Source organism: Lacerta agilis, chromosome 4 (assembly GCF_009819535.1).
Source record: "Lacerta agilis isolate rLacAgi1 chromosome 4, rLacAgi1.pri, whole genome shotgun sequence".
Lineage (NCBI taxonomy): Eukaryota > Metazoa > Chordata > Lepidosauria > Squamata > Lacertidae > Lacerta > Lacerta agilis.
The window spans coordinates 9,208,425-9,232,808 of record NC_046315.1 but is presented as its reverse complement, the minus strand read 5'-3'; the positions used below and the strand labels follow the sequence as shown (position 1 = coordinate 9,232,808).

At 47.9% G+C, this 24,384-nt stretch overlaps 3 protein-coding genes across 4 annotated transcripts; all 3 read left to right on the top strand.

Annotated features, from left to right (window-relative positions):
* The first annotated feature begins 5,358 nt into the window (after positions 1-5,358).
* On the top strand, positions 5,359-6,954 carry LOC117045197 (mid1-interacting protein 1-like). The gene is made up of 2 exons (XM_033146019.1): positions 5,359-5,913; positions 6,679-6,954. Exon 1 carries the CDS (start codon positions 5,495-5,497, stop codon positions 5,888-5,890), a length of 396 nt encoding a protein of 131 aa, XP_033001910.1. The 5' UTR covers positions 5,359-5,494; the 3' UTR covers positions 5,891-5,913; positions 6,679-6,954.
* A 6,470-nt stretch (positions 6,955-13,424) lies between these two features.
* LOC117044951 (thyroid hormone-inducible hepatic protein-like) lies at positions 13,425-16,422 on the top strand. Its single transcript, XM_033145745.1, has 2 exons — positions 13,425-13,906; positions 16,015-16,422. The coding sequence occupies exon 1, from the start codon at positions 13,489-13,491 to the stop codon at positions 13,876-13,878; it is 390 nt and encodes a 129-aa protein (XP_033001636.1). The 5' UTR covers positions 13,425-13,488; the 3' UTR covers positions 13,879-13,906; positions 16,015-16,422.
* Positions 16,423-20,399: 3,977 nt separating this feature from the next.
* Positions 20,400-24,018, top strand: KCTD14 (potassium channel tetramerization domain containing 14). 2 transcript variants are annotated; one of them, XM_033145743.1, is made up of 2 exons: positions 20,400-20,479; positions 23,327-24,018. In XM_033145743.1, the coding sequence occupies exons 1-2, from the start codon at positions 20,420-20,422 to the stop codon at positions 23,999-24,001; spliced, it is 735 nt and encodes a 244-aa protein (XP_033001634.1). In that variant the 5' UTR covers positions 20,400-20,419; the 3' UTR covers positions 24,002-24,018. The 2 variants fall into 2 exon arrangements, with proteins under 2 accessions (XP_033001634.1, XP_033001635.1); XM_033145744.1 differs by having other exon boundaries at positions 20,410-20,479; positions 23,330-24,018.
* The last annotated feature ends 366 nt before the right edge of the window (positions 24,019-24,384 follow it).

Below are 24,384 nucleotides of genomic sequence, written 5' to 3'. Positions count from 1 at the left end.
GCTTGTTAAGTTAGCAAAAACGTACAAGACAGGTACAAATATCTGCTGGAAATGTAAAGAGAAAGAAGGCACCTTTTATCCTATGTGGTGGATGTGTAAGGTAATAAAAGCAGTCTGGGAAATGATATCTAATGAATTGGAAAAAAAATGTTTAAAATACCTTTTATTTAAAAAAACCAAAGGCATTTCTATTAGGAATTGTAGGTGCTGAAATTCCAAGGGAGCAGAAAAGACTGATTATGTATGTGATGACAGCTGCATGGATGCTGTTAGCCCTGAGATTGAAAGAAGATAAAGTCTCTACCAGAGAAGAATGGCATATCATGTTGAAGGATTATGGCAAAATTGATTGGGAAGCTCAGAAACCGGGAAGACCAAAACTTTAATAAGGAATGGGGGGAATTATAATTTACCTGGAAGACCACTGAACGCAGCTGAAAACACTAGCAGGACTGCAATAACACTTGTAATGTAGTGAAAACTAGGGATATAATGGAGTTACAAAAAAAAACTTGGTTTATGGGGAAATGATGCAGCAGAAAAGGGGTAACAACAGAACCCATGGAGGGGAAAGTGGGAAGTCCAGAGATTCGGAGGAACCTTTTAACTGTGGATTTGATGTGCTATGATTATAATCTTAAATTTGTAGAACCAAATAAAAATTATTTTCAAGAAAAGAAGACTGGATGGAGCTCAGGCACCCAATGAGTGATCAGGATGGTTTCAGTGCCAAGAAAAAGACACTAGCACCGTTTTAGGCAATCACAACCTTTATCCTTGAACATATGAGGCAACTGTTTCTTTTCTTGGCAGCTAACCTTTTGGCTTTATCTGCAAATCTCCCCAAAATGGAACTGAACTGTGCCTACTGCCTTGACCCGGCTTTCACTGGGACTCAGCAAGGCCACACGATTTTGCAAATGCTCGATAATAGAAAAGAGCTGTGCTGGGCGTTAGGATGAGCGCTGGCGAAATCTTCTGCCACTTTGGAGCAAGGCCCATCTCCAGAGATGGAGAAATTTGTCTCGACAAGTGAAAAGGTGCATGGAGCCCATTCCTTTTGACCTACTCCTTTTGGCCCAGGCAGCACTCAGCATTGCATGGGCCAAACACTTTGGAAACCCTTCTGCCAGAGCATGAAGTGTTCAGCTGTGTCTGCAGCTCTTCATCGCCAACAGACCATAGGGCAGTGGAGGAGAGCTGATGCAAGGCCGGGAAAATAAGGTGAAGGGAGATTTCATCTCTGAAGGGTTTTCGTTCCTAAAGCCGAAAGAGACCAAGCAATTCCTGCATTCGTAACGGGAAAACTAGAGGGTTCCTTCTTCCTGTAGTTGGGTCTATTATTATCATTATCGTTAACATTGTATTAGTATTATTTTAATTTATATCCTCCTGAAGGAAACAAGGCGGCAAACATTTCAATAATAAGGATCAATTTAAGAAAGATGTTGACAAGCTGGAACGTGTGCAGAGGAGGGCAACCAAGATGATCAAGGGTCTGGAAACCAGGTCTGATGAGGAATGGTTGAAGGAGCTGGGCAGGTTTCGTCTGGGAAAGAGGAGAGTTGGAGGATGTCCGCTCACCTTCTGCGGTGGGTGGTGTCACGTCCAGGCCTCGGGCCACGCAAGTGATCCACCGAATGGCAGCTGGGATTGCCCGGCTGCCGGCTATTGGCCAATGACAGCAGACCTTGAATGGGCTTTCCTCTGATGGAGGGCCCAACCAGCCAATGGGGACGCTTGTGCCCACTCCCAGGGGTCGTTAAATTGTGGCCTGCCCTGCAGTCTTCCCTGCTCTTTCGCCACCCTGAATTTGATTGCTTTTACTGGTGTTTTGACCTTTCTATGGACTAAGTCAGCTGCCGTATTTGGGGCCGGGCAGGAATTTTTCCATTTGGCAAATTGGAACTGGCCATCTGGCTTTCACCTAACCCTCTGCAATCCAGCCAGTCCATGACATCTTGTCAACCACCCCAGGCAGCGCAATGCTGTTCCTTGCTGGAATAGATGGACACAGTTCCCCTTCTGGAGTTGGCTGGCTCGACTACCTGCCACCAGAGACAAGCATCATCCCACTGGTCTTTACAGGCAAGGTAATCCCATGGACTGCAAGAAGTCCATGGTCCATGGGGTCACAAAGAGTCGGACACGACTGAACAACAAATCCTCCATTAATTTCTCTAACTCCCTATTAAAACCACCGTAAGGAAGTGTAGTCCTTAATTCCGTATCATGTCCATATTTGACGCCTGAATCTGCTGCCAATCCATTCACTGGGCAACCCTGAATTCCAGTTCCCAAATGGCAGGTGTTTGTCTGGTGTAAGAAATGCAACAAAGATCCCTGAACTTTTCCCAAACCTTGTGTGTTCCCTTTAACAATTGGTGTCTGGTTGGGTGGTGATCATCCAGCAAACACATGCTCAGTCAGTCTGCAGCAGGTGGCACCAACCCATTGCTCAAGTTATCACCCCACTTGTCAGCCCAGGCAACACCCTGTTTGGCTAGACAGCCATGTGTGTACCTGGCCTGCCGTGAACTGCTCAGGAGACACATCCCAAAACAGAGAACATCCCTTTCTCTCTCTCATTCGTCTGCTGAAAGACAACATCACTGCTCAAAGACTGTTCTGATGTGGTCCAAGCATACAAAACTATTTACATTCTGTTCTGGGTCTATCCCTGTCTGGTTGTTGTTTTTTAAATTATGCTGCTGACCATTAAGAGGCAGCTGACTAGAACTGATCAGGCATACTCCAGCATTGTAAATAAACCCACAGAAGTTGAAATGCATGCAGAAGATCCCATGTTCAGTCCCCACCACCTCCAGGTAGGGAGGAAAGAGTTTCCCTGCTTGAAACTCTAAAAAAAGGGGGGGGGGTTCAGTTTAAAGTTTTATAGTCTATTATCAACAACCAACATCAAAACCTGGGACATGGGTGGCGCTGTGGGTTAAACCACAGAGCCTAGGGCTTGCCGATCAGAAGGTCTGCGGTTCGAATCCCAGTGACGGGGTAAGCTCCCATTGTTCAGTCCTAGCAGTTCAAAAGCACGAAGTACAAGTAGATAAATAGGTACTGCTCCGGCAGGAAAGTAAACGCCGTTTCTGTGTGCGGCTCTGGTTTGCCAGAAGCGGCTTAGTCATGCTGGCCACATGACCCAGAAGCTGTACGCCGGCTCCCTTGGCCAGTAAAGCGAGATGAGCGCCGCAACCCCAGAGTCGGACACGACTGGACCTAATGGTCAGGGGTACCTTTACCTTTACCCTTTAACATCAAAACAAGGTTCCAAAGAATCTCCTGAACTTCCCTCTTCCCATTTGTGGGTCCTTTCAACTTTCAAAACGTTCGAAAACCTCCTGCATCTTTTGTAATAATCCAATTATTTTTCATCTCCATTATATCCAAACTTCAACATTAAACTACCAGTGTTATTCCAATCCTACTAATGATTTTTAGCTGTTTACAATGGTTTTTAAGATAAACTATAAATTTCCACCACTCCTTATTAAAATTTTGGTCTTCTTGATTTCTGATTCTTCCGGTCAATTTTGCCATTTCAGCTTAGTCCATCAACTTAATCTGCCATTCTTCCCTGGCAGGGATTTGTCTTCTTTCCATCTCTGGGCCATTAATATCCAAGCAGCTGTGGTCACATACATAAATAGTATTTTCTGCTCCGTTGAGATTTCGGCACTTAGAATTCCTAAAAGAAAGGCTTTGGGTTTTTTTTTCTAGAAAACATATTTTCAATCCATTATATATCATTTCCTTTTTTTTTAACTGCCTTACATGTCCATCACATATGATAAAAGGTGCCTTCTTTTTCCTTACATTTCCAGCATATATTTGACCCTGTTTTATACACTTTTTGCTAATTTACTAGGAGTTAAATACCAACATCATTTTCATATAGTTTTCTTTCAACGTGTAACATGCTGTGAATTTCAGATCCAAGTTACCTTGGTTCTCAAACGCCTTGGTTCTCAAATGCTTTGGTTCCCAAACACCAAAAACCCAGAAGTAAGTGTTCCGTTTTTCGGAAGCCAAACGTCCAATGCAGCTGTCAGCTATTGTTTCTGGGGCGCCTGAGCCAACCAGAAGCCATGACTTGGTTTTTGAACATTTTGGAAGTCAGACTTCCGTAATGGATTAAGTTTGGCACTTTTGTTTTTTCTATTTATTTTGCATTTTTGTTTTTGAGGCTTTATTTGGTTAATTTGTTTTTGTGACTGTGTGGAACCCAGTTCAGCTAACAATTGATTGATTGTGTGACTGCGGAAATGGATAAAAGCCCCCCATCCAAACAATGACTATCATCAGTGCAGGTAAGAAAAAAAAAATATTAATTTTAATTTTTATCATCTACAATACAGTCTTATTTATTTTATAGTACGGTACATGGATTATAGCTTTCATTTTATGGATCAATTGTCTCGTTGGAGAGTAAAATTCATGTTAAATTGCTGTTTGTGGGGTTGTTTTTAAAAGTCTGGAATGGATTAATCCGTTTTGCATTACTTTCTTTGGTTTTGGAACGGACTTCTGGGACAGATTAAGTTTGAGAACCAAGGTATCACTGTATATTATACCCAAGGTCTCTCGCCCAATGACTGTGCTTGAAACTCTTGAGACCCCATGCCGATCAGCTTGAGAGCACTTGCTGTGGCAGCTAGATGGACCAATTCTTTTACTCTCTATATATTAGCTTCCTACATTCCTAAGCAGTTTGCCAGTAAATATTACTTCCATCTGGCATCTTCATGTTGCAGGTGGCACGACAGACCTCTGCCCAAGTCCCTGAAATTAGAAGTCTAAACAGAAAGGAGACTCGGCTAGGGACTCATGCCCAGCCCCTGGCCCTGTATAGATGTTCAGACGGGACGTGGATTCCCAGACTTAGGTTGCTTGCCAAACATCTTTTTCTGGCCCTGTGGTATAACAAGCAGTCTGCAAGATCTCTGCTTCACGTGCCCCACAGCAAGATGGAGGCATGAACCAGCTGTCACAAACTGAGTGCAAATTATGCAGTGCCATCCAAGGCAGTCTTTTTGTGGTTTCCCAGCAGTGTGGCTTGCCAAAAGCTGTTTAATTTAGTACCAGTCTTGGTGATTACTTAATTTAGCTCTCTCTCTCATGGGGGGGGGGGAATGTCCGTCCAACGTTATGCCAAGTAGCTGATATGGGCAAAAGAGTTTGGGAGAGAATCCAGACTGTAAATAAAACCACATTGCAAGCCACAGACGAGTCATTGTCCAAATCTTGCAATTCCCGGGAAGCTGGGATTGGCTCACTGGGAAAGGAGGGTCTAGAACTGGCATGGAACTACCCCACTCAGGCTTTCTGAAAGTGACCAAGATCGCTATATAAATTGCCACCAGCAAGGCTGAAACCTAACACAGCTCACCCAGCTAACCTTTCCTGCACACAGCGCAGATTGGGACTCTGAAAAAGAAGCCAAATTCAGACCCGGAGAACCCCCCCTCGACCCATCGCCATGGAAGGATACGTCTCTGCCGTCCGCAAGATGGAGCAAACGGTTCTGTTTCCCAGCCTTCTCCTCGGGGTCTCCTTGGAAGACCAGGCTGAAACATTCGAGGCCGACTCGAGCAACGGAGACTCCGGCGAGAGAGACCTGTATGAAGATTTCACTCTGCTCAAATCCATCAAGGGGAGGGCAGAGGTTGGCTTAGCACCTCTTGACTTCCAGGATCCCAGCCTCAAGGAAGAGGAGAGCAAAGGGAAGGCTGATCTGGAAGATCTTTTCCGTTACCACGTGTCCGGCTTGCACCGCGTCCTCACCCAGCTTACGAGGAGAGCCAACGCCGTGACTTCCAAATACAATGAAATCATGGGGCAGATCAACCAGAACGAAATCTCCCTCCGCTGGTGAGACACACGCCAAGGACACCAAAGGTGAGTTATCGGCCCTCTCGGCCTTCTCCCTCCTAGTGTTCTCCCTCAAGCCCAGCCAGCATGACTATGGGAGCCATGGTCCAAAAGATCTGGCGGGAACAGCTTGTGGAAGGCTCCATCAGCTGGTTTCCTGCATCAAACATTCTGTTTTCCTTCCATGTTTGTGTGCATCCGTGCTTTTAAACTTTCCACATTGTGGCCATCGACCAATAGAAGGGGATGTGATAAAACATGATTTTGCAGCACCGTGCTGTAGTCTCCTGTTGCTGCACTGCCTGTTAACAGAGTGAAAGAGCTTTTAACAATATGCCTGCAAACTCTTCCTGCCTTCCCGGTTAATTTGGTGGCCATTGTTGGCTGTGGCTGAGGGAAGTTGTGGCCACCAGGTCAACACAGGCTGGCCTATGGAATGCCCATCTTCTGACTTGGCAGGTCCATTTTTCAGTGGTGAGGGTTGGGACCTCTGCATATTCTCAGAGGTAATCCATCTTCTATTACTTCGCTCATATTGCAGGCCTTAGTTTTGGGGTTCAATGGAAAGCTAAGCCAACAGGACGTCTTTGCAATGTTGCCGGACTTGAACTCCCATCATTCCTGACCATTGGCTGTGCTGGCTGTGGCTAGGGGAGTTGTAGTACCCCAAGAACATCAGGAGAACCCCATGTTGGCTATCAGTAAAGTTATGGAGCTGAGTCACAGGGACCTTTGGTTTAAATTAAGCCACAAGGCACCTTGTTAACACCTTTTCCATTTTCCGTTTTACAGGACAACCTGCATTTCTGAACCTGTGCACAAGTGTACAACTTGGGTCCTCTGTCTGAGGCTGTGCAAAGGGGGCTCTTAACGGACAATCTAGAGACCTTGACTGCAGCATCCACCCCACCACGTTGTGTAGCATGGACTTTACTTGAATAAGCCAAGCACTGATATTTGTGAACGTCATTGCTATCTGTATTATATTTGTGAACAAAACAGCTATCTGTACGGTATTTATGGATATCTATAAACTCCATGGCAAACGTATGCCTTGGGTTTCCATTGCTTTCTGGTGTTTTAAGTATTGCTTTTAATTCAGACTAATAAAGTACTTTGCATCGTTTGAATCTGCCTAGACCACTGTTTCATCTAGTCCTGTAGTTGTCAACAACCCTGACAGGTAATGGCTCCCATCCGGATTCTTTGCCTATTACGCTTGCTATCTGAAATCCTTTTAACTGGAGAAAAGCTCCATGCCACCACATGGCAGCTGTGAGGAAATGAAGGGCACCAGTGCCTTGGCAGGGCCCACAGTTCAGCCTTTTTGTGTGTGTGCTGCAGTGTGATTAAGGGCACACCCACACTTTCCTCCAAAAACAGCGTCCGGGCGCAATTTTCAGAAATCCTTTAAGATGTCCTGGAAAATCCAGGCGTATGGCAGCCCATATCAGAAGTGGGTTTTTTTTTGGCGAATTTCCTAAAAAATAGCTCAAAAACCAATTTTTAAAAAAAGAATTTGCCAATAAAACTCAACAACTTTGGCCAACACACACACACACATACACACACACACACACACACACACACACACTGTGATGGCCTGGGAGTCAGACTCTGATGCTGAACCTGAGGGATCCCAGCCTGCACAGGATTCCCCGCCTCCAGAACCAGCTGAGCCGGGGCCAGGGCTTGAGCCTGAAGGATCCCCACCTGTGCTGGATCCCCAGGTGCAGGCATCAGCAGAGTCTGCTCTGGCTCCTGATGGGAGGGAGGACCCATTGCCTGCAGGTGCTCCACTCCCAGCCTCTTCAGAGGAAGCTGAGGCATCCCCTGGGTCCAGTAACCCACCAGCCTCTCCTGAGCTACAGAGGCTCAGGGCAGAGAGGCGAAGGGAGTTAAGTGCCTACAGGAGGAGTGCTCGCCTCCAGGCCCGGAGGAGAGGCGAGTCTCCAGAGGATCGGGGCCGCCCTAAGCATAGGGCCAGATAAAAGCCAGCCAGACCCAGCCCAGGTTGCGTGAGCAACTTAGTTGCAAGAGCAACTTAGTTGCAAGCGTGTGCTCAACCTGCAACCTTGTGCCTGAACCTGAACCTGCCTTGGACCTCGACCTGCTCCCTGCCTCGCTCCCCGCCGGACTGACCTCCTTTGGACCCCTAGACCCAGGACTGGACTTGGACCTCGCTTCACGGACAAACCCTTGGGGCCAGCACACACACATAAGCTCGCCGACTTTACAAAAAAAAAAAGGCTTTTGTGTCCAGATTTTCACTTTTTGAAATATTGCAACTCTACCTGGTTTCTAGTCATGGGTCTGAGGGATTTCTCCCCCCCCCCCCGCCGCTGTTTTTACTGGGAAGATCTGCTGTTTACTGCTGAATATTGGAACAAGCATCAAATGGGTTTTCTCTGCTTAAGTGAAGGGACAAGAACCTCTCAGACCTGTGACAAATCCCAGGACAAGGCAAAGAGTGAATGGGCCCTAAGTTAGAGGCAGCCCTTTTAATTTTCCATGGAGCAGCCTCATGTAAGGGTAATAAATCAAAATGGCTCCTTCACAGGAGGACTGCTCCTTGCCCTTCAGGAAAGGTCCCGCAAGAGGGTATTTTCCCAAGGTGCTCTCCAGGATTTCAGACAGGGAGTTCTTCCCAGCCCTGCCTGGAGATACTGGGCCTCAATCCGGGGACCTCCTCCATGGAAAACACATGCGATATCACAGAGCTTTGTGTCATCCAGAAATCCTAGTATACCTTCCCGTAACATCAAGCAAGATTTTTGTTGAGTCTGTCCCTGTTTGAGACTCACGTCCAGGGCCGTGGCTTTTGGTCAGGTATGATGGGAGTTGTAGTCCAGCAACTTCTGAAGGGTGTCATGTTCAGGGCTGGATTTAGGTTTGATAAGCCCCTAAACTACTGAAAGTAATGGGGCCCTTTATATGCCCAGCTGTCCATTATCAACAACAAATCGCCACTGTTTTTTGTGTTGAATATATTGCTATATGGTAATTTATAGCAATATATATTGTGTTGAATATATGCTATATGGTAATTTATGGACCTAATAGGTTTCTCAAGTCATTTGCACATGTTGCCATGCACCCAATCCAAGCAGAATTTAGGCACCCTATATATAGAAAGGAGCAAACCAGTGATATTTTAGGGAGCAGGCAAGCAGGCAGGGCCCATTACTTACATCATAGGATCCTACACAACACAACACAACACAACACAAACACTGTTGCTGTATGTAGGTTTTATTTTATTTGTTTTTTATCTTATATTTTGGAAATGTACATTCCGTGTTTTTTTCTTTAGTTTTTTTTTGGGGGGGGCCAAGAATGGGTCCCTAAGCTATAGCTTGTTTAGCTTATACGTAAATACAGCACTGCTCACGTCCCTGATTCTAGGATTGCTGCCTTAGCCATTTAGTTGTCTCTGCCCCTTCCAACATTTCACAGATGGAAATACAGTGGTACCTCGACTTACGAATTACTCGACATACGAAATTTTCGACTTACGAATGAAAAAAGTGCCCGCACGCCTATGAATTTTTCAACATCCAAAGCACATCCGTTGGCGGTTTTATATGGAGTTTACTCGACTTACGAATTTTAGATGCAGTTTACTCGACTTACGAATTTTTCGTTTCCAATGCATTCCTATGGGGAAATCGCTTTTTTCGGCATACGAATTTTTCGACCTACGAATGTGCATTCGGAATGGATTAAATTCGTAAGTCGAGGTACCACTGTAGCTTGTAACACCCGTTTGAACAATAAGCACAGTGTGCTCTCACTAATTTCTGAAGGCTCCTCTGCTTTGTGGGCTACGCTCATTGACTATGGCACAGCCGGCTGTTCGCCACCGATTTAGGCTGTGTGCACACATATCATTTGAAATAAGCAGGGGTCCTTTATCTCCTAGTGCACTTTTGCACATAACAATGTGGGCATGTTTTCAAGCTAGCATGCAACGATGTTATCCATTCCCTTCCTTCTAATTCCACGACTTTAAAAAATAATAATCACAGTCTTTTGAAAGAGAGGAGGTAGAAACTGGTATGCTGATATACTGATATTCAGAGGTGGCTATCCTACAGCACTGCTTCTAATTTTCCATTTCACTCATAGACAAGATCAGCGTGGCGATGGGTAGTGGCAGAGCCACTGAGATGTCCGTAGGGCGGCTACCAAAGGAGGTGACCTGAGAATGCGCTTCTCTGCTTGTAGGCAGCAAGCGATTGGGAGAAGTGCCTTCTCTATGCCACAAAATAGATTAGAACCGTTCCAGCAAAATGTGCTTTAAACTGACAACTAATGTGGGGAAGGGAAAACATCATGTGTTCATCATGTGTACGATGACCTCTGTTGGGAGAGAGACAGGGGAAATGTGTCCCTGTTAATTCTTCTTGACCTCTCAGTGGCTTTCGATTCCGTTGACCATGGAGTGGCTGTCTGAGTTAACAGGTGGGTGACACCTGTTTGCAGTGGTTCCAGTCCTGCTTGGATGGTTGTTTCCAGAAGGCGATGGTTGGCGAGTGCTCTTTGGCCCTTTGGAGCCTTCCATGTGGGGTTCCTCAAGGTTTGAATTTATCCCGTATGCTGTTTAACATCTACGTGAAACTGCTGAGTGGGGTCATCCGGAGTTTTGGAGGACATTGACAGCAATATGCTGTTGACACACAGTTCTTCTCCTTTACATCTGCAGGTGAGGCAGTGGACGTGCTAAATCGTTGTCTTGCCTCAGTAATGGACTGGATGAGAGCCAACAAACTGAACCTCAATCCAGATAAGATTGAGGCAGTGTTGGTGGGTGGTTCTCTAGACCAGATGGTTGGGAGGTTGCCTGCTCTTGGTGGGGTTACATTCCCTCTGAAGAAGCAGGTACGTAGTATGGAGTCCTTCTGGATCAATAGATATTGCTTGAGGCTCAGGTGGCCTCAGTGGCACTGAGTACCTTCTATCAGGTTTGGCTGGTGGCCCAGCTATTCCCCTGTTGGACAGGGACAGCCTAACTTCTATTGTCTATGCTCGGGGAACCTCTAGGTTGGATTACTGCAATGAGTTATACGTGGGGCTGCCTTTGAAGACGGTTCAGAAACTGCAGCAGGTTCAAAAATTGGCAGCCAGATTGTTGAACAACACAATATGGTCTGAACATATGGCACCAGTTCTGGCACAACTGCACTGGCCTCCCATTTGTTTCCACAATCACATCAAGGTGCTTGTTTTGACCTATAAAGTCTTAAACAGCTCAGGACGGCAATACCTCAAGGACTGCCTCTCCCCATATAAACCGACCAGGACCCTGCGATTATAATCTGAGGCCCTTCTTCATGTGTCTCTTTCATGTGAGGTCCGGAAAGTGTCAACTAGAGAACAGGGCTTTTTCTGTGTGGCTCCCTGTTTGTGGAATGCTCTCCCAAGAGAGGCTCACCTGGTGCCTTCATTATATGTCTTTAGGCGCAAGGCGAAAACATTCCTCTTCAACCAGGCCTTTGACTGATTTTCTATAGCCTTTTAAATGTGTGTGTGGGAAAGGGGGGGGATTGTTTTGTTGTTTTCGCTTTAGCTATTTATTTGTGCTTTTGCATTATTTTTGTTTCTTGTGAACTGCTCTGAGACGAAGCGTGGTATATAAGCCTAATAAATAAAATAAAATAAAATAAACTTTTATTTTACTTTGCAAGGAGTGCTTAGAATCATAGAATAGAATCATAGAATCATAGAGTTGGAAGAGACCACAAGGGCCATCCAGTCCAACCCCCTGCCAAGCAGGAAACACCATCAAAGCATTCCTGACAGATGGCTGTCAAGCCTCCGCTTAAAGACCTCCAAAGAAGGAGACTCCACCACACTCCTTGGCAGCAAATTCCACTGTCGAACAGCTCTCACTGTCAGGAAGTTCTTCCTAATGTTTAGGTGGAATCTTCTTTCTTGTAGTTTGAATCCATTGCCCCGTGTCCGCTTCTCTGGAGCAGCAGAAAACCTTTCACCCTCCTCTATATGACATCCTTGGATATATTTGAACATGGCTATCAGATCACCCCTTAACCTTCTCTTCTCCAGGCTAAACATACCCAGCTCCCTAAGTGGTTGCTCATAAGGGATCGTTTCCAGGCCTTTGACCATTTTGGTTGCCCTCCTCTGGACATGTTCCAGCTTGTCAGTATCCTTCTTGAACTGTGGTGCCCAGAACTGGACACAGTATCCCAGGTGAGGTCTGACCAGAGCGGAATACAGTGGTACTATTACATCCCTTGATCTAGATGCTATACTCCTATGGATGCAGCCCAGAATTGCCCAGAAAGAGCTGGGTATGTTTAGCCTGGAAATGAGGAGACTGAGAGAAGATCGGATAGCCATCTTCAAATATCTCCAGGGCTCTCACATGGAGGAGGGAGCAAGCTTCTTTTCTCCTGCTCTGGAGGACTCAAACCAGTGGCTTCAAGCTGCAAGAGAGGAGACTCCGACTAAACATTTGGGAAAAAAAAGCTTTCTGACAGTAAGAGCTGTTCAGCAGTGGAACAGAGGAGCTGTTTCACGAAAAGCGGTAGACTGTCCTTCCTTGGAGGTTTTTAAACAGAGGTTGGATGGCCATCTGTCTTGGATGCTTTAGCTGAGATTCCTGCATTGCAAGAGGTTAGACTAGAAGGCCTTTGGGGTCCCTTCCAACTCTAAGGTTCTATGATTAAGGTTTTGTGATTATAAGGTTCCATGAAAGATCAAGCATGGGTTAAGACAGGCACCCCCAAACTCGGCCCTCCAGGTGTTTTGGGACTACAATTCCCATCATCCCTGACCACTGGTCCTGTTAGCTAGGGATGATGGGAGTTGTAGTCCCAAAACATATGGAGGGCCGAGTTTGGGGGTGCCTGGGTTAAAAGCATCCAAGACTTCTCTGCCTTCAGGAGTAGGAATGGCTCATTGTTGTTGTTCAGTCGTTCAGTCGTGTCCGACTCTTCGTGACCCCATGGACCAGAGCACGCCTATCCTTCACTGCCTCTCGCAGTTTGGCCAAACTCGTGTTAGTAGCTTCGAGAACATACAAACTCAGTTGGTCTCTAAGGTGCTACTGGAAAGAATTTTCTATTTTGTTTCGACTATGGCAGACCAACACGGCTACCCACCTGTAACATGTAGTTATTGCAAGCCTTTGTTTTTTTTGTCCTCCAGGGCTTCTGAAACTCCGGGAATAAATATTGCTTGATATGGCTTGGAATTTTCCACTCAGCATCTGCACATCATGACTTGTCAGTTATTGATCAGCAAGTCCTGGCTTCAACCGGGGTCAATCTAGTCTCAGTCCACCTCTAGTTTGGGTTCATTCCAAACTGTAAATAAAGTCACATTTCTAGCCACATACGAGACAACTGATGATGAGATGCCGGAGGAGGAGAAATGTGATTTGCTGGGGACAGAGGGGTGTTGTCCACCGCTCTTCCTGACCACACTTTCCACGGCTGGTTGCCACCCAGGCTTGCTCATAAATTGCCACACCAACTGGAAGCAAGGAACACTCACACCTAAGGGAACTGTCTGCAATTCAGCTGAGATCCCCCCGAGGCACGCTTTGGGCTCAAAGAAGTCTCTCCTCTCGCAACCATGGAAGATTACTTCTCTGCAGTCCGCAAGATGGAGCAAACGGTGATGTTCCCCAGCGTTCTCCAGGGCGTCCCTTTGGAATGGCAGGACAGCACGCCTGAGGCTGACTCGGGTGGCAAAGATCTGTATGATTATTACACGCTGCTGAAATCCATCAAGCTGACGGTGGAAAGCGGCTTGGTGCCTCTCGATAACCAGAACCCTGATGTCGCCGGCCGTCTGAAAGAACAGGAAGAAAGAGAGAGGCAGAACCTTGAAGGCTATTTCTATTACCACGTGTCCAGCTTGTATCGTGTCCTCGCACAGCTGACAAGGAGGGCCAATGCCGTCACCTCCAAATACAATGAAATTATGGGGCAGATTAACCAGGGCGAAATTCATCTCAGCTGATGAGAAATGCATGGTGCAAAGAGCAAAGGTAAGATGTCCTTCGTTGCTCAAATGGGAATTCCAAACCTACTGACACCAGGAAGGCAGATTTGTGGTACCCTTTCTGGTGCCCACTTAAAACATTTTTTGTTTAGGTGCACCTATCTCTCGCCTCGGGAGGTGGTGGACTCTCCTTCCTTGGAGGTTTTTAGGCAGAGTTTGGATGGCCCTCTCTCATAGAGGCATTAGTTGAGATTCTTGCAGAGCCGTCTTAAGGGGATCTGCCGCCCTGGCGCGGCTATCCCTCCGGCGCCCCCGCCATGCCGCCTCTCCGCCGCCTCCCTCCCGCGCTTGCCGCCCCTTGGGAGGGGGGTGGGCGAGCGGGGGATGAGGGGCGTGGCGCTGGAGCGGCGCGGGGCTCTGCGCGCCCTTCCAGCGCTTCCGGGACGGGAGGCGAGGGCGGCCGGCTCGCGCTCCCGCGCGCATCCGGATGGCGCGGCTGGGCAGTTTGTGCCCCATCGGGTGGGCGGCCGGCTCGCGCTCCCGCGTGCATCCGGATGGCGCGGCGCAGCCGGGCGGCGCGGCTGGGCAGTTTGTGCCCCATCGGGTGGGCGGCCGGCTCGCGCTCCCGCGCGCAGCCGGGCAGCTCGTGCTCCGCGCGCAGCCGGCCGCCCACCCGATGGGGCACAAGCTGCCCAGCCGCGCCGCCCGGATGCGCCGCGCCATCCGGATGCGCGCGGGAGCGCGAGCCGGCCGCCCTTGCCTCCCATCCTGGAAGCGCTGGAAGGGCGAGCCGGCCGCCCTCGCCTCCCATCCCGGAAGCGCTGGAAGGGCGAGCCGGCTGCCCTCGCCTCCCGTCCCGGAAGCGCTGGAAGGGCGCGCAGAGCTCCTGTGCTCTGCTGGGCAGCCAGAGGGCGTGGCGTGGCCGGCCAGCTCCCTTGCCGGGAGTCAGAGGGCGCTGCCGGCAGGCGCTGCCAGCGGGGCTGGAGGGCGGAGGCGCCCTCCAGGCCATTGCGCCCTGGTGCGCTGCGCCACCAGCCCCAATGGGTGAGATGGCTCTGGATTCTTGCATTCCTGTTGAGATTCCTGCATTGCAGGGGGTCGGATTAGATGGTTGTATGATTCCACTTGGGGCTTCTAGGTGCAAAAATGTTTGAATGTCCAGTTTAGGGTTGCCATATTTTGAAGATCAAAAAAGAGGACAGCCCGAGCCGCTGCCAAACCGTGCCGGCATGCCTCTTTCCCCAGCTCAGGCTGGTGGCGGCCGCAGCGTGCAGAGCATCCCAAACCCCAAACCCCCCCCAACCCAGACATTTCCCTTAAAATGTAAAAATCTGCCTGAATGGGCATGTTGGCCCCCCCAAAAGAGGACATGTGTGGGTTTTCCTGGACATATGGCAACCCTAATTAGTTCCAAGTGCAAGTACAATTAGTTCCAAGGGAAACTGTTCAAAGGGTATAGAAAGAGCATTGTGTTTAGATTTGCTGTTTTATAAAAGGAGATTGAAATAAATAAATAAATAATATATTTTATACCCTGCCCATCTGGCTGGGTTTCCCCAGCCACTCTGGGTGGCTCCCAACAAGATATTAAAAATACGATGAAAGATCAAACATTAAAAACTTCCCTAAACAGGGTTGCCTTCAGATGTCTTCTAAAAGTCAGATAGTTGTTTATTTCCTTGACATCTGATGGGAGGGCGTTCCACAGGGCGGGCGCCACCACCGAGAAGGCCCTCTGCCTGGTTCCCTTTAACCTCACTTCTCGCAGGGAGGGAACCGCCAGAAGGCCCTCGGAGCTGGGCCTCAGTATCCAGGCAGAACAATGGGGGGTGGAGATGCTCCTTCAGGTTTACTGGGCTGGGGCCGTTTAGGGCTTTCAAGGTCAGCACCAACACTTTGAATTGTGCTCAGAAATGTACTGGGAGCCAATGTAGGTCATTCAGGACTGGTGTAATATGGTCTAAGCAGCCACTCTCAGTCACCAGTCTAGCTGCCACATTCTGGGGTAGTTGTGGTTTCCGGGTCACCTTCAAAGGTAGCCCCACGTAGAGCGCATTGCAGTAGTCCAATACAGTGGTAAGGCACTCTGATGAGAAAGCATTCAGAATTACTTTCCAATTAATTCCACAGGGTTATTTTGCCACTCTCTTCCAGAGTCCAAATGCACGAAGCGGACATGTCTTGCCGTACATTCTTCCAGAGGACTTTCTGGTGCAACGAGCTCTGTGATACGGAATATACTTGACGATTTCGATTCTTGATAACTGAATTGATAGGTTATATAGAGTGGGAGGGAAGCTTACATTATTTCAATGCATATTTAATATTTTATGTAACCCGCTTAAAGGGTTTGATGATTGAGTGGCTTATAAATCTTGCAAAGTGAACTAAATGCTAAACATGTCTATGTCAAAGAGGATGTTTATGTATTTTGAAATCGGCTCACGTCCAATGATTGCATTGTCTCTGCTGGCTAATACTTGCAACCTACTTCCATAAAGGTAAACTTTATTTTATTGTTTTGCACGTAAGTGAATTTTGAGCCGATGGGCTCACTGTTAATAAAAATACTTATTCTGAATAGCGCCTCATTTTGTTTCATTAATTCACACATTGTTCTGCGGGGTACAAATAAATTTATTATTATTATTATTATTATTATTATTATTATTAATAGTATTTAGAAGTTAGGTTGAAACCTGTGTTTGTGTGTGTGCACATATGTGTGTGTTATAAGAAATAAAGCATTCAAATATCCAGTGGACCTTATATATGTGCTTACCAGGGCTTTTTTTCAGCCGAAACTCACCAGAACTCAGTTCCGGCACCTCTCAGGTGGCCACCATTGCCATTATGAGAACAAGGGAGAAGTTCGTGATGAGTTCTGGCACCTCTTTTTCTAGAAAAATAGCACTGATGCTTACCTAATTGTAAAGAGAAGAAATATCAATTGCACGGTGTAACTCCCTTAATTTTATTCAGTGGTGTTAGTTTTGGGGTTGCCCCCCCTTAAAAGCATTCAATTTAAAGAGGATGGTGAGAATCTTAAATTCATCATATACAGGTGAAACTCGAAAAATTAGAATATCGTGGGAAAGTCCATTTACGTAAGCAATTGTTTTCATTAGCTACTGGAGTTTAATATATGAGATAGACTCATGACATGCAAAGCGAGATATGGCAAGCCTTTGTTTGTTATGATTGTGATGATTATGGCGCACAGCTGATGAGAACCCCAAAGTTGAAACTGCAAACATGGCAGCCCTCCTGCCGCACCCTTAAGGCGGCGCTGTTGCCAGCCTTCTAATTTGTCCAATCCTTTTAAAGCCTTCTGAGTCGGTTGCCATCACACTTCGTCTTATGGGGGTCAATTCCATAATTTCATACATGAGGAGCAACAGCTGGAGGAGAGGTCAAGTTATGTGTGGGAAACATAAATGGAGAGAGAAACGCCTTAAGGGTGCGGCAGGAGGGCTGCCAAGTTTGCAGAGTTGGGAAGAAACCTCTGTTTGATGTAGGGGAGGAATGAGCTGTGCGACAAGGCTGCCAGCATTGTGGGGCTGGTCCTTGGGTTTGCCGGCTTACTATAACCTGTACTTTACGATGCCTAGATTTGGAACATGGTGCCGCCGCCCCCCACCCCCGCTTTGTTTGCCAGGGCAGGGCTGAGTCTTACTCACCATGCGAGGACCAGATCAAGAGGCATTTCCACAACGGAAGGAAACGCCCTGGAACCCTGGGATGGACTGCCGTAGGACAAGGAAAAATCACGGCCAGAATCAAGGGAAAGGAATGTGCCACAGTCATCGCCGGAGCCAAGCCCATGTTTGCATTCACAAACTGAAAACAGCAATAGGACTTTTATATACATGAAAGCCGCGTGGTGTAAGCCGTTAAGAGTGTCGGAGCGGGACCACGGAGACCTGGGTTCAAATCCCCACTCAGCCATGAAGCTCGCTGGGTGAGCCTTAAACAAAGCTGGTGCAGTGGTTTGATGGTGGCCCCCCGTCGAGCGCACGCAAAATGGTCGGCACCCGTATACATTTGAAGCAGTATCGCGCCAGTTTGAACAGCCGTGCGTTTGCCCAAGGAATCCTGGGAGCTGTAGTCTGCTGAGGGTGCTGAGACCTCATGGAACGACAGATCTCAGAGTGGTTCGACGACCAATCCCTTTCCCCACAGAACTCTGGGAACTGTAGCTCTGTGAGGGGAATAGCAACTCTCAGCGCCCTTAACAACCTACGATTCCCAGGATTCTTGGAGGAATTTTTATTTAAAGTGGTGCGATACTGCTTTGAATACATTGTTTACGATGCGGCCTGCGTCCAGTCTTCATTGAATGTTTGTTGTTCAATAAAGGAAGGCATACAACAGTGAGAATCCATCAGACATTCATCTTGATTTGCTTGTGGGATGTTTATACATCTTCCCATTGTTATGGAGGTCTTTAAGCAGAGGCTTGACAGCCATCTGTCAGGAATACTTTGATGGTGTTTCCTGCTTGGCAGGGGGTTGGACTGGATGGCCCTTGGGGTCTCTTCCAACTCTAGGATTCTATGATTCTATAAGAAAAACTACTCCCTTTATCTTATGGGGTATTCTGGAGCCCATATAGACTCCTTAAGTGGGTTCCCTATTGGTAGGATAAAAAAACAGAGGCCAACCAGAGTATATTGAGAAGCAAAACAGCTAGTGAGCCTGATATTTATTAACTGTTGCAACAGGGTCCCCACTCACCACACGCAGGAGGGAGGAGAGAACCCCAAACAATGGTGCGCAAGCCCTTATATAGACTTTTGAAATTGCCCACCCTGTACCCAAGACCCCCCCCAAAAAAACCCATTATACATACATCACAGAAGGAGGTGGTCTACAGCAGAAATCCTGTCTGCCGGGATACCTGATAATGGTCACTGATTGCATTACCTGGGCAGTCTGGCCATTCTTTTGCGATGGTTAATACTTTAGTTTCCTGAATCCAGGTCACAGGCTCACCCTATTCATACACAAATACGCCCTCAAGACTGGATTTGCAAGCAAAAAGACGATGGGATGGCTTTCCCCATTTGCCTCCCTTACTGCAGAGGAATATTTGAGCTCATTGGGAGAGTCAAAATGGCTTCAGGATTGCTCTCCTGTACTATTTCAGACACATGGTTCATATATTTAGATACGTGTGCATACAGTGTGAAATATACTCGGAGTCAAGTGTGAATTTCATGCTCTTTATTCAGCTCATAGTAGTGAGGAATGCAGTTCCCCCAAAACGTCTGCTTTATATACACTATTTACACAATGGGCCCCACGTGATTGGCTAATTCCGGGATACTCCTGTATGCCAATCGGGTTGCGGATTCACTTCCACCTGGAGCTGGATTGGGTGGCTCCTGCGGACCAATCAGACTGCTGAATTCTGGATCCTATCGTTCTAGGACCAATCAGAATGCTGCATTTTGGATCCTATTCAACTCAGTACACAACACAGTGGTCCCTCAGGTTACAGATGCTTCAGGTTACAGACTCCGCTAACCCAGAAATAGTACCTCGGGTTAAGAACTTTGCTTCAGGATAAGATCAGAAATCGTGTGGTGGTGGCGCGGCGGCAGCAGAAGGCCCCATTAGCTAAAGTGGTACCTCAAGTTAAGAACAGTTTCAGGTTAAGAACGGACCTCCAGAACGAATTAAGTTCTTAACCCGAGGTACCACTGTATATGAATATTTATTCTACACTTGAGACCTTAAAATTCTTATCACACCATTAATCATTCATTCTTTCCTCACTTTTTCGGCGCCTCACTTTCCTGGCACATTAACCAAAGCTGGGTACTTTAGCTGAGATTCCTGAAATTGCAGAGAGTTGGACTAGATGACTCTTGGGTCCCTTCCAACTCTTTGATTCCTGGCCGCAGTAGTCATTTGGGCTTCAAGGGGCAAAGGTGAGTCTAGGAGTTCCTCCGAGCTGTAAACCTGTTCCTTCAGAGCGAGGGCAGCCCTGCCTGGAACAGGCAATTGACCCGTCTCCCAAAAGAGTGGCTAAGCTCCGAATGAGATTCCTGCGCCTTTAAAAGAGGATGACAGAGCAGTCGCTCGGGATAAGCTGCGGAAGCAGGGCGTAACCAGTTCACAAGAAGGGAGTGTTTCAGGCTACACTAACCTGGACGTGAGACCTGAAGAAAGTGGGTGGGTATGGTTTGCCCGGCTGGGTGTTACCCAGGGCTTCTTACGCAGGTGTCACAGGGAGGAATATATAGGCAGTGCTTCTGCCTCTGGGCTGCTCAGCAAAAGTTCGCTGCCAGAAGACAGGCCGGCCTGGAAAAAATATTTTCACCTGCAGGCTCCCTGCTTTGCACCTGTAACTCACCTGGGAGGTTCTTCAGGGAGCTGTGGCCGCCAAGTGGCAGGCAGGTGGATGTGCTGGAGTCAGCTGAGAGGGGGAAACCTGCAGTGGGAAAAAGAGAGAGAAATCAGCACACACACACACACACCACCCTGGGATCTTTGGGGGCTGGCTGCCCTTCCTGCGGATCTGAAGCTTGCAGGCCTGAGTTGAAGGTGAAAGATGAGCATTTCGTCAGAAACCAATTCCCTCCGGAAACAAATTGGGAGCAACCTGCAAACGGTGAGTGAGTGAATCATGGGGGCCCCCAGGACTTCCTGGAACAGCTAGCTGGGGAGGGGCTGTGCAGCTCCGAGCTTTGCAGCAGGTCATGGGTTCAAGGCTCAGCATCTCCAGGTAACAGAAAGGCCCAGCCCAGGTAAGTTGGTGACTTCTTGCTCTCTGCCGGAGCCCCTGGAGAGCTCCTGTTAATCAAAGTTAACAATACTGGTCTCAGGGACCGGTGCCAGATTTACGTATAAGCTAAAACAAGCTACAGCTTAGGGCCCCACTCTCTTGGGGGCCCCCAAAAAAATTAAAGGAAAAAAAACCTGGATGTACATTTCCAAAATATATGATAAAAAACCAAATAAATTAAAAATGACATACAGCAACAGTGTTTTGTGTTGTGTAGGCTCCTATGATGTAAGTAGTCATGGGCCCCGCCTGCTAGCCTGCTCCCTAAAATATCACTGGTTTGCTCATTTCTACATATAGGGTGCCTACATTCTGCATGTGCAAATGGCTTGAGATACCCATTAGGTCCATAAATTACCATATAGCATATATTCAACACGCAAAAACAGCCACAATTTGTTGTTGACAAAGGACAGCTGGACATATAAAGGGCCCCATTACCTTCAGTAGCTTAGGGCCTCATCAAACCTAAACCCGGCCCTGTCAGAGACCATCATCCACACCAACTTTTGCCCCACAGGTATGGGATTTCCAGAGCTTTGTCGGAGTGTTTTCCCACCCCCATTTTTCCTGGTGCTTTCCCTGGGGAAACCCGCAGTTTCCCACTGAATCTGAGCAAAAAGCAATCAGCTGTAACCCCAATTGCCGTTTGCTCTGGTCCAGCGGTAAAAAGCGGGTTTTCCTGCATCTAGAAATGCAGAGCAATGGTAACTGGGTGAGCCCTCAATGCGACAGGGATGTGTCTCAGGGCTCATCTGGTTTTGTTTTATTTATTTATTTCATTTATAAACAGGTTTCTGTTTATGTCGTGATTTGCAGGCTCAGGTTTGGGACTTCCAAGCTCAGGTCCGAGAGGGTGGGTTTTTTTGTTTTTTTGTCTTGCTGCTTTCGCTGGGAAAACCCTCTTGTTTACCCCTGAATCGGAACAAATATCAATGGGGGTTTCCACTGATTTACGTTTGTTCCTATCCAGCAGAGGATTTTCCCAGGGAAAGCAGCGGGACAAAAAATTGTGGCACAAATGGAAGTCTGCATGAGCCCTTATTCTGCCATTATTATTATTATTATTATTATTATTATTGCTTTTCACATGAAAGTGTCTCAAAATGAGTAGCAATGTAAGAACAGAAATAGCAAAAAAAACACAACCCCGTAAAAACCAAGTATAAGAACATGAATAAATCAAGAACCTTGGGTTCATAGTAACTATGATTAAGCTAACTTTCTTACAAAAAATATACATATTAACCAGCCCAACAGGTTTATGGGGAAATGAGTGCAGTATTTCGTTAAAATGCTTTGGAACGTTTCAACGCTAATGCTTTCAACCTGCTGTAGCAGTATTTCTTCATGCTCTTTATCCTTGATTTATTTTGTTTATTACTAAAATATTTAAAAACAACAACAACCCAAGAACGCAAAATGCTCATCCATAAATATTTAGAAAAAGACAGGTCCACCCCACCAAAAGCAGACCCTCCAAGTGTCCTTGTTTTCCAGGATTTACAGAAGCTGTCCTGGTTTCTGATTTGACCCTGGAATGTCCCACATTTCCTTAGGACGTCCCTATTTTTATCGGAGAAATGTTGGAAGCTATAGAGTCATGTGATCCCTGAGCCAAGGAGATAAGTAACTATAGAAGCTTTAGAAGGTATCTAAAGGCAGTTTTTTAATGTTTAATGTTTTATTATGTTTTTATATATGTTGGAAGCCACCCAGAGTGGCTGGGGGAATTCCAGCGAAGTATAAATAATAAAATTATTATTATTATGGAACAGGACATCCCTATTTTCATCGGAGAAATGTTGGAGGGTTTGCAAAAGCAAGTGTGCAAAAAAAGACCCCAGACATACTTGGTTACCCTCCAAAATAAGGGCCAAAAGCCTGTGTTAATGAACTTAAAGCAGGGGCTTCGCTGGGGGGGGGGTGGTAGGGGCAGTACGCTCCGGGTGACAGGGGAGGGGAGGGTGACAAGCGGCGGCGTGTGGGGGTGACAAGCGGCGGCCCCTCCCGCCACTCCCATGCACCGCTGCTCCCTCCGTCACCCCGGGAGCAGCAGCGCATGGCCGAGCGAGCACCCCGTCCGTGCAGCGCTGCTGCTCCTAGGGTGACCGGCGGTGCGTGGGGAGTGGCTGGAGGGGCTGCCGCTTGTCACCCCCACACGCCGCCGCTTGCTCCGTCGCCCCGGGAACGCCAGTGCACGGTGTGTGCGGTGCTGCCGCTCCTGGGGCAACGGAGCGAACGGCGGCGTGTGGGGGTGACAAGCGGCAGCCCCTCCTGCCACTCCCCACGCGCCGCCGCTCCCTCCATCACCCCGGGAGCAGCAGCGCACGGCCCAACGGCGGAGTGCGCCTGCACAACATTTCGCGCAGGCGCACTCCGTCGTCGGACCGCTGCTTCCGCGGACCCCTTCTGCTCCGCAGAGCGAAAAGGCGGCTCGTGGGGTTGCCGTGCGCGATCGGCGGGGAGCCGCCTTTTCGCTCTGCGGCGCAAAAGGGGGATGTGACGTCACGACGCCCCGCCCCCGGGGCGTTTTCTTTCGCCGCTCCGGGTACCGCGGAGCCTTCCTCCGCCACTGCTTAAAGATTGGGAAAATGATAAACAGTGAGAAATCAGAGTGGGCAGATCCATCCGTCCCTGGATATCAACTTGCTTCCTCTTCTTTCTTTCCAGCAGTCTCAAATCATAGAGCTCAATGTTGGCGGGGAGATATTCACCACCACCCTAAGCACCTTGAAGAAGCACCCTGGTTCCAAGCTGGCCGAGATGTTTGCCAGTGGGCAGACCAAGCCCCGCACGGACCCCGAGGGAAGATATTTCATAGACCGGCCCGGGACTTACTTCAAGTACATCTTGGAATACCTGCGCAGCAACCAGGTGCCCACAAACTGCGTCCAGGAGGTGTACAAGGAAGCCCTCTTTTACGACATCGAGCCTTTGGTCAAGCAGCTCGAGGACTCTCCCCAGATCTTTGGGGAGCTGGTGGCCAGGAAACAGTTCCTCGCCCGCGTGCCCAGCTACAACGAGAACATCGAGCTGATGATCCGCATCGCGAGGGCAGAAGCGGTGGCGGCCCGGCAATCCAGCGTAATGGTGTGCGTGATGAAGACTGACGAGGATGTCGTCAAGTGCCACGACACCCTCAACGGCTTGGACTCCTACAAGAAATCGGTGGTCAAGTTTGGACCCTGGAAAGCCTCTCCCGGCATTTCTGACCTTCTCGACTGCATCAAGATTGATGTGGAGGCCAAAGGGTACAAGATCTCTCTCCAGGGCTACGTTCCAGAGAAGGGCTTCCGCTTCAAATCCAATGACTACTTCTACAAATTTCTCTTCACTTGGTGGTAGTGGAAAGCCAACAGGAAGGGCCTTGGCCTAGTAGACCTGAAGGAGTGCCTCCACCCTCATTGTTCAGCCCAGGCACTGAGGTCCAGCTCCGAGGGCCTTCTGGCGGTTCCCTAACTGCGAGAAGTGAAGCTACAGGGAACCAGGAAGAGGGCCTTCTCGGTGGTGGCGCCTGCCCTGTGGAACACCCGTCAGATGTCAAGGAAATAAACAACTACCTGACTTTTAGAAGACATCTGAAGGCAGCCCTGTGTAGGGATTTTTTTTATGTTTAATGTTTTATTGTATTTTTAATATTCTGTTAGGAGCCGCCCAGAGTGGCTGGGGAAACCCAGCCAGATGGGTGGGGTATAAATAATAAATTTATTATTTTTATTATTATAGCT

Excerpts from the sequence above, each read along its gene's own strand:
- LOC117045197 (XM_033146019.1), top strand. The coding sequence starts at position 5,495 with ATGGAAGGATACGTCTCTGCCGTCCGCAAGATGGAGCAAACGGTTCTG.
- LOC117044951 (XM_033145745.1), top strand. The coding sequence starts at position 13,489 with ATGGAAGATTACTTCTCTGCAGTCCGCAAGATGGAGCAAACGGTGATG.
- KCTD14 (XM_033145743.1), top strand. The coding sequence starts at position 20,420 with ATGAGCATTTCGTCAGAAACCAATTCCCTCCGGAAACAAATTGGGAGC. Across the intron at positions 20,480-23,326 it reads TTGGGAGCAACCTGCAAACG|CAGTCTCAAATCATAGAGCT; the intron begins GTGAGTGAGTGA and ends CTTTCTTTCCAG.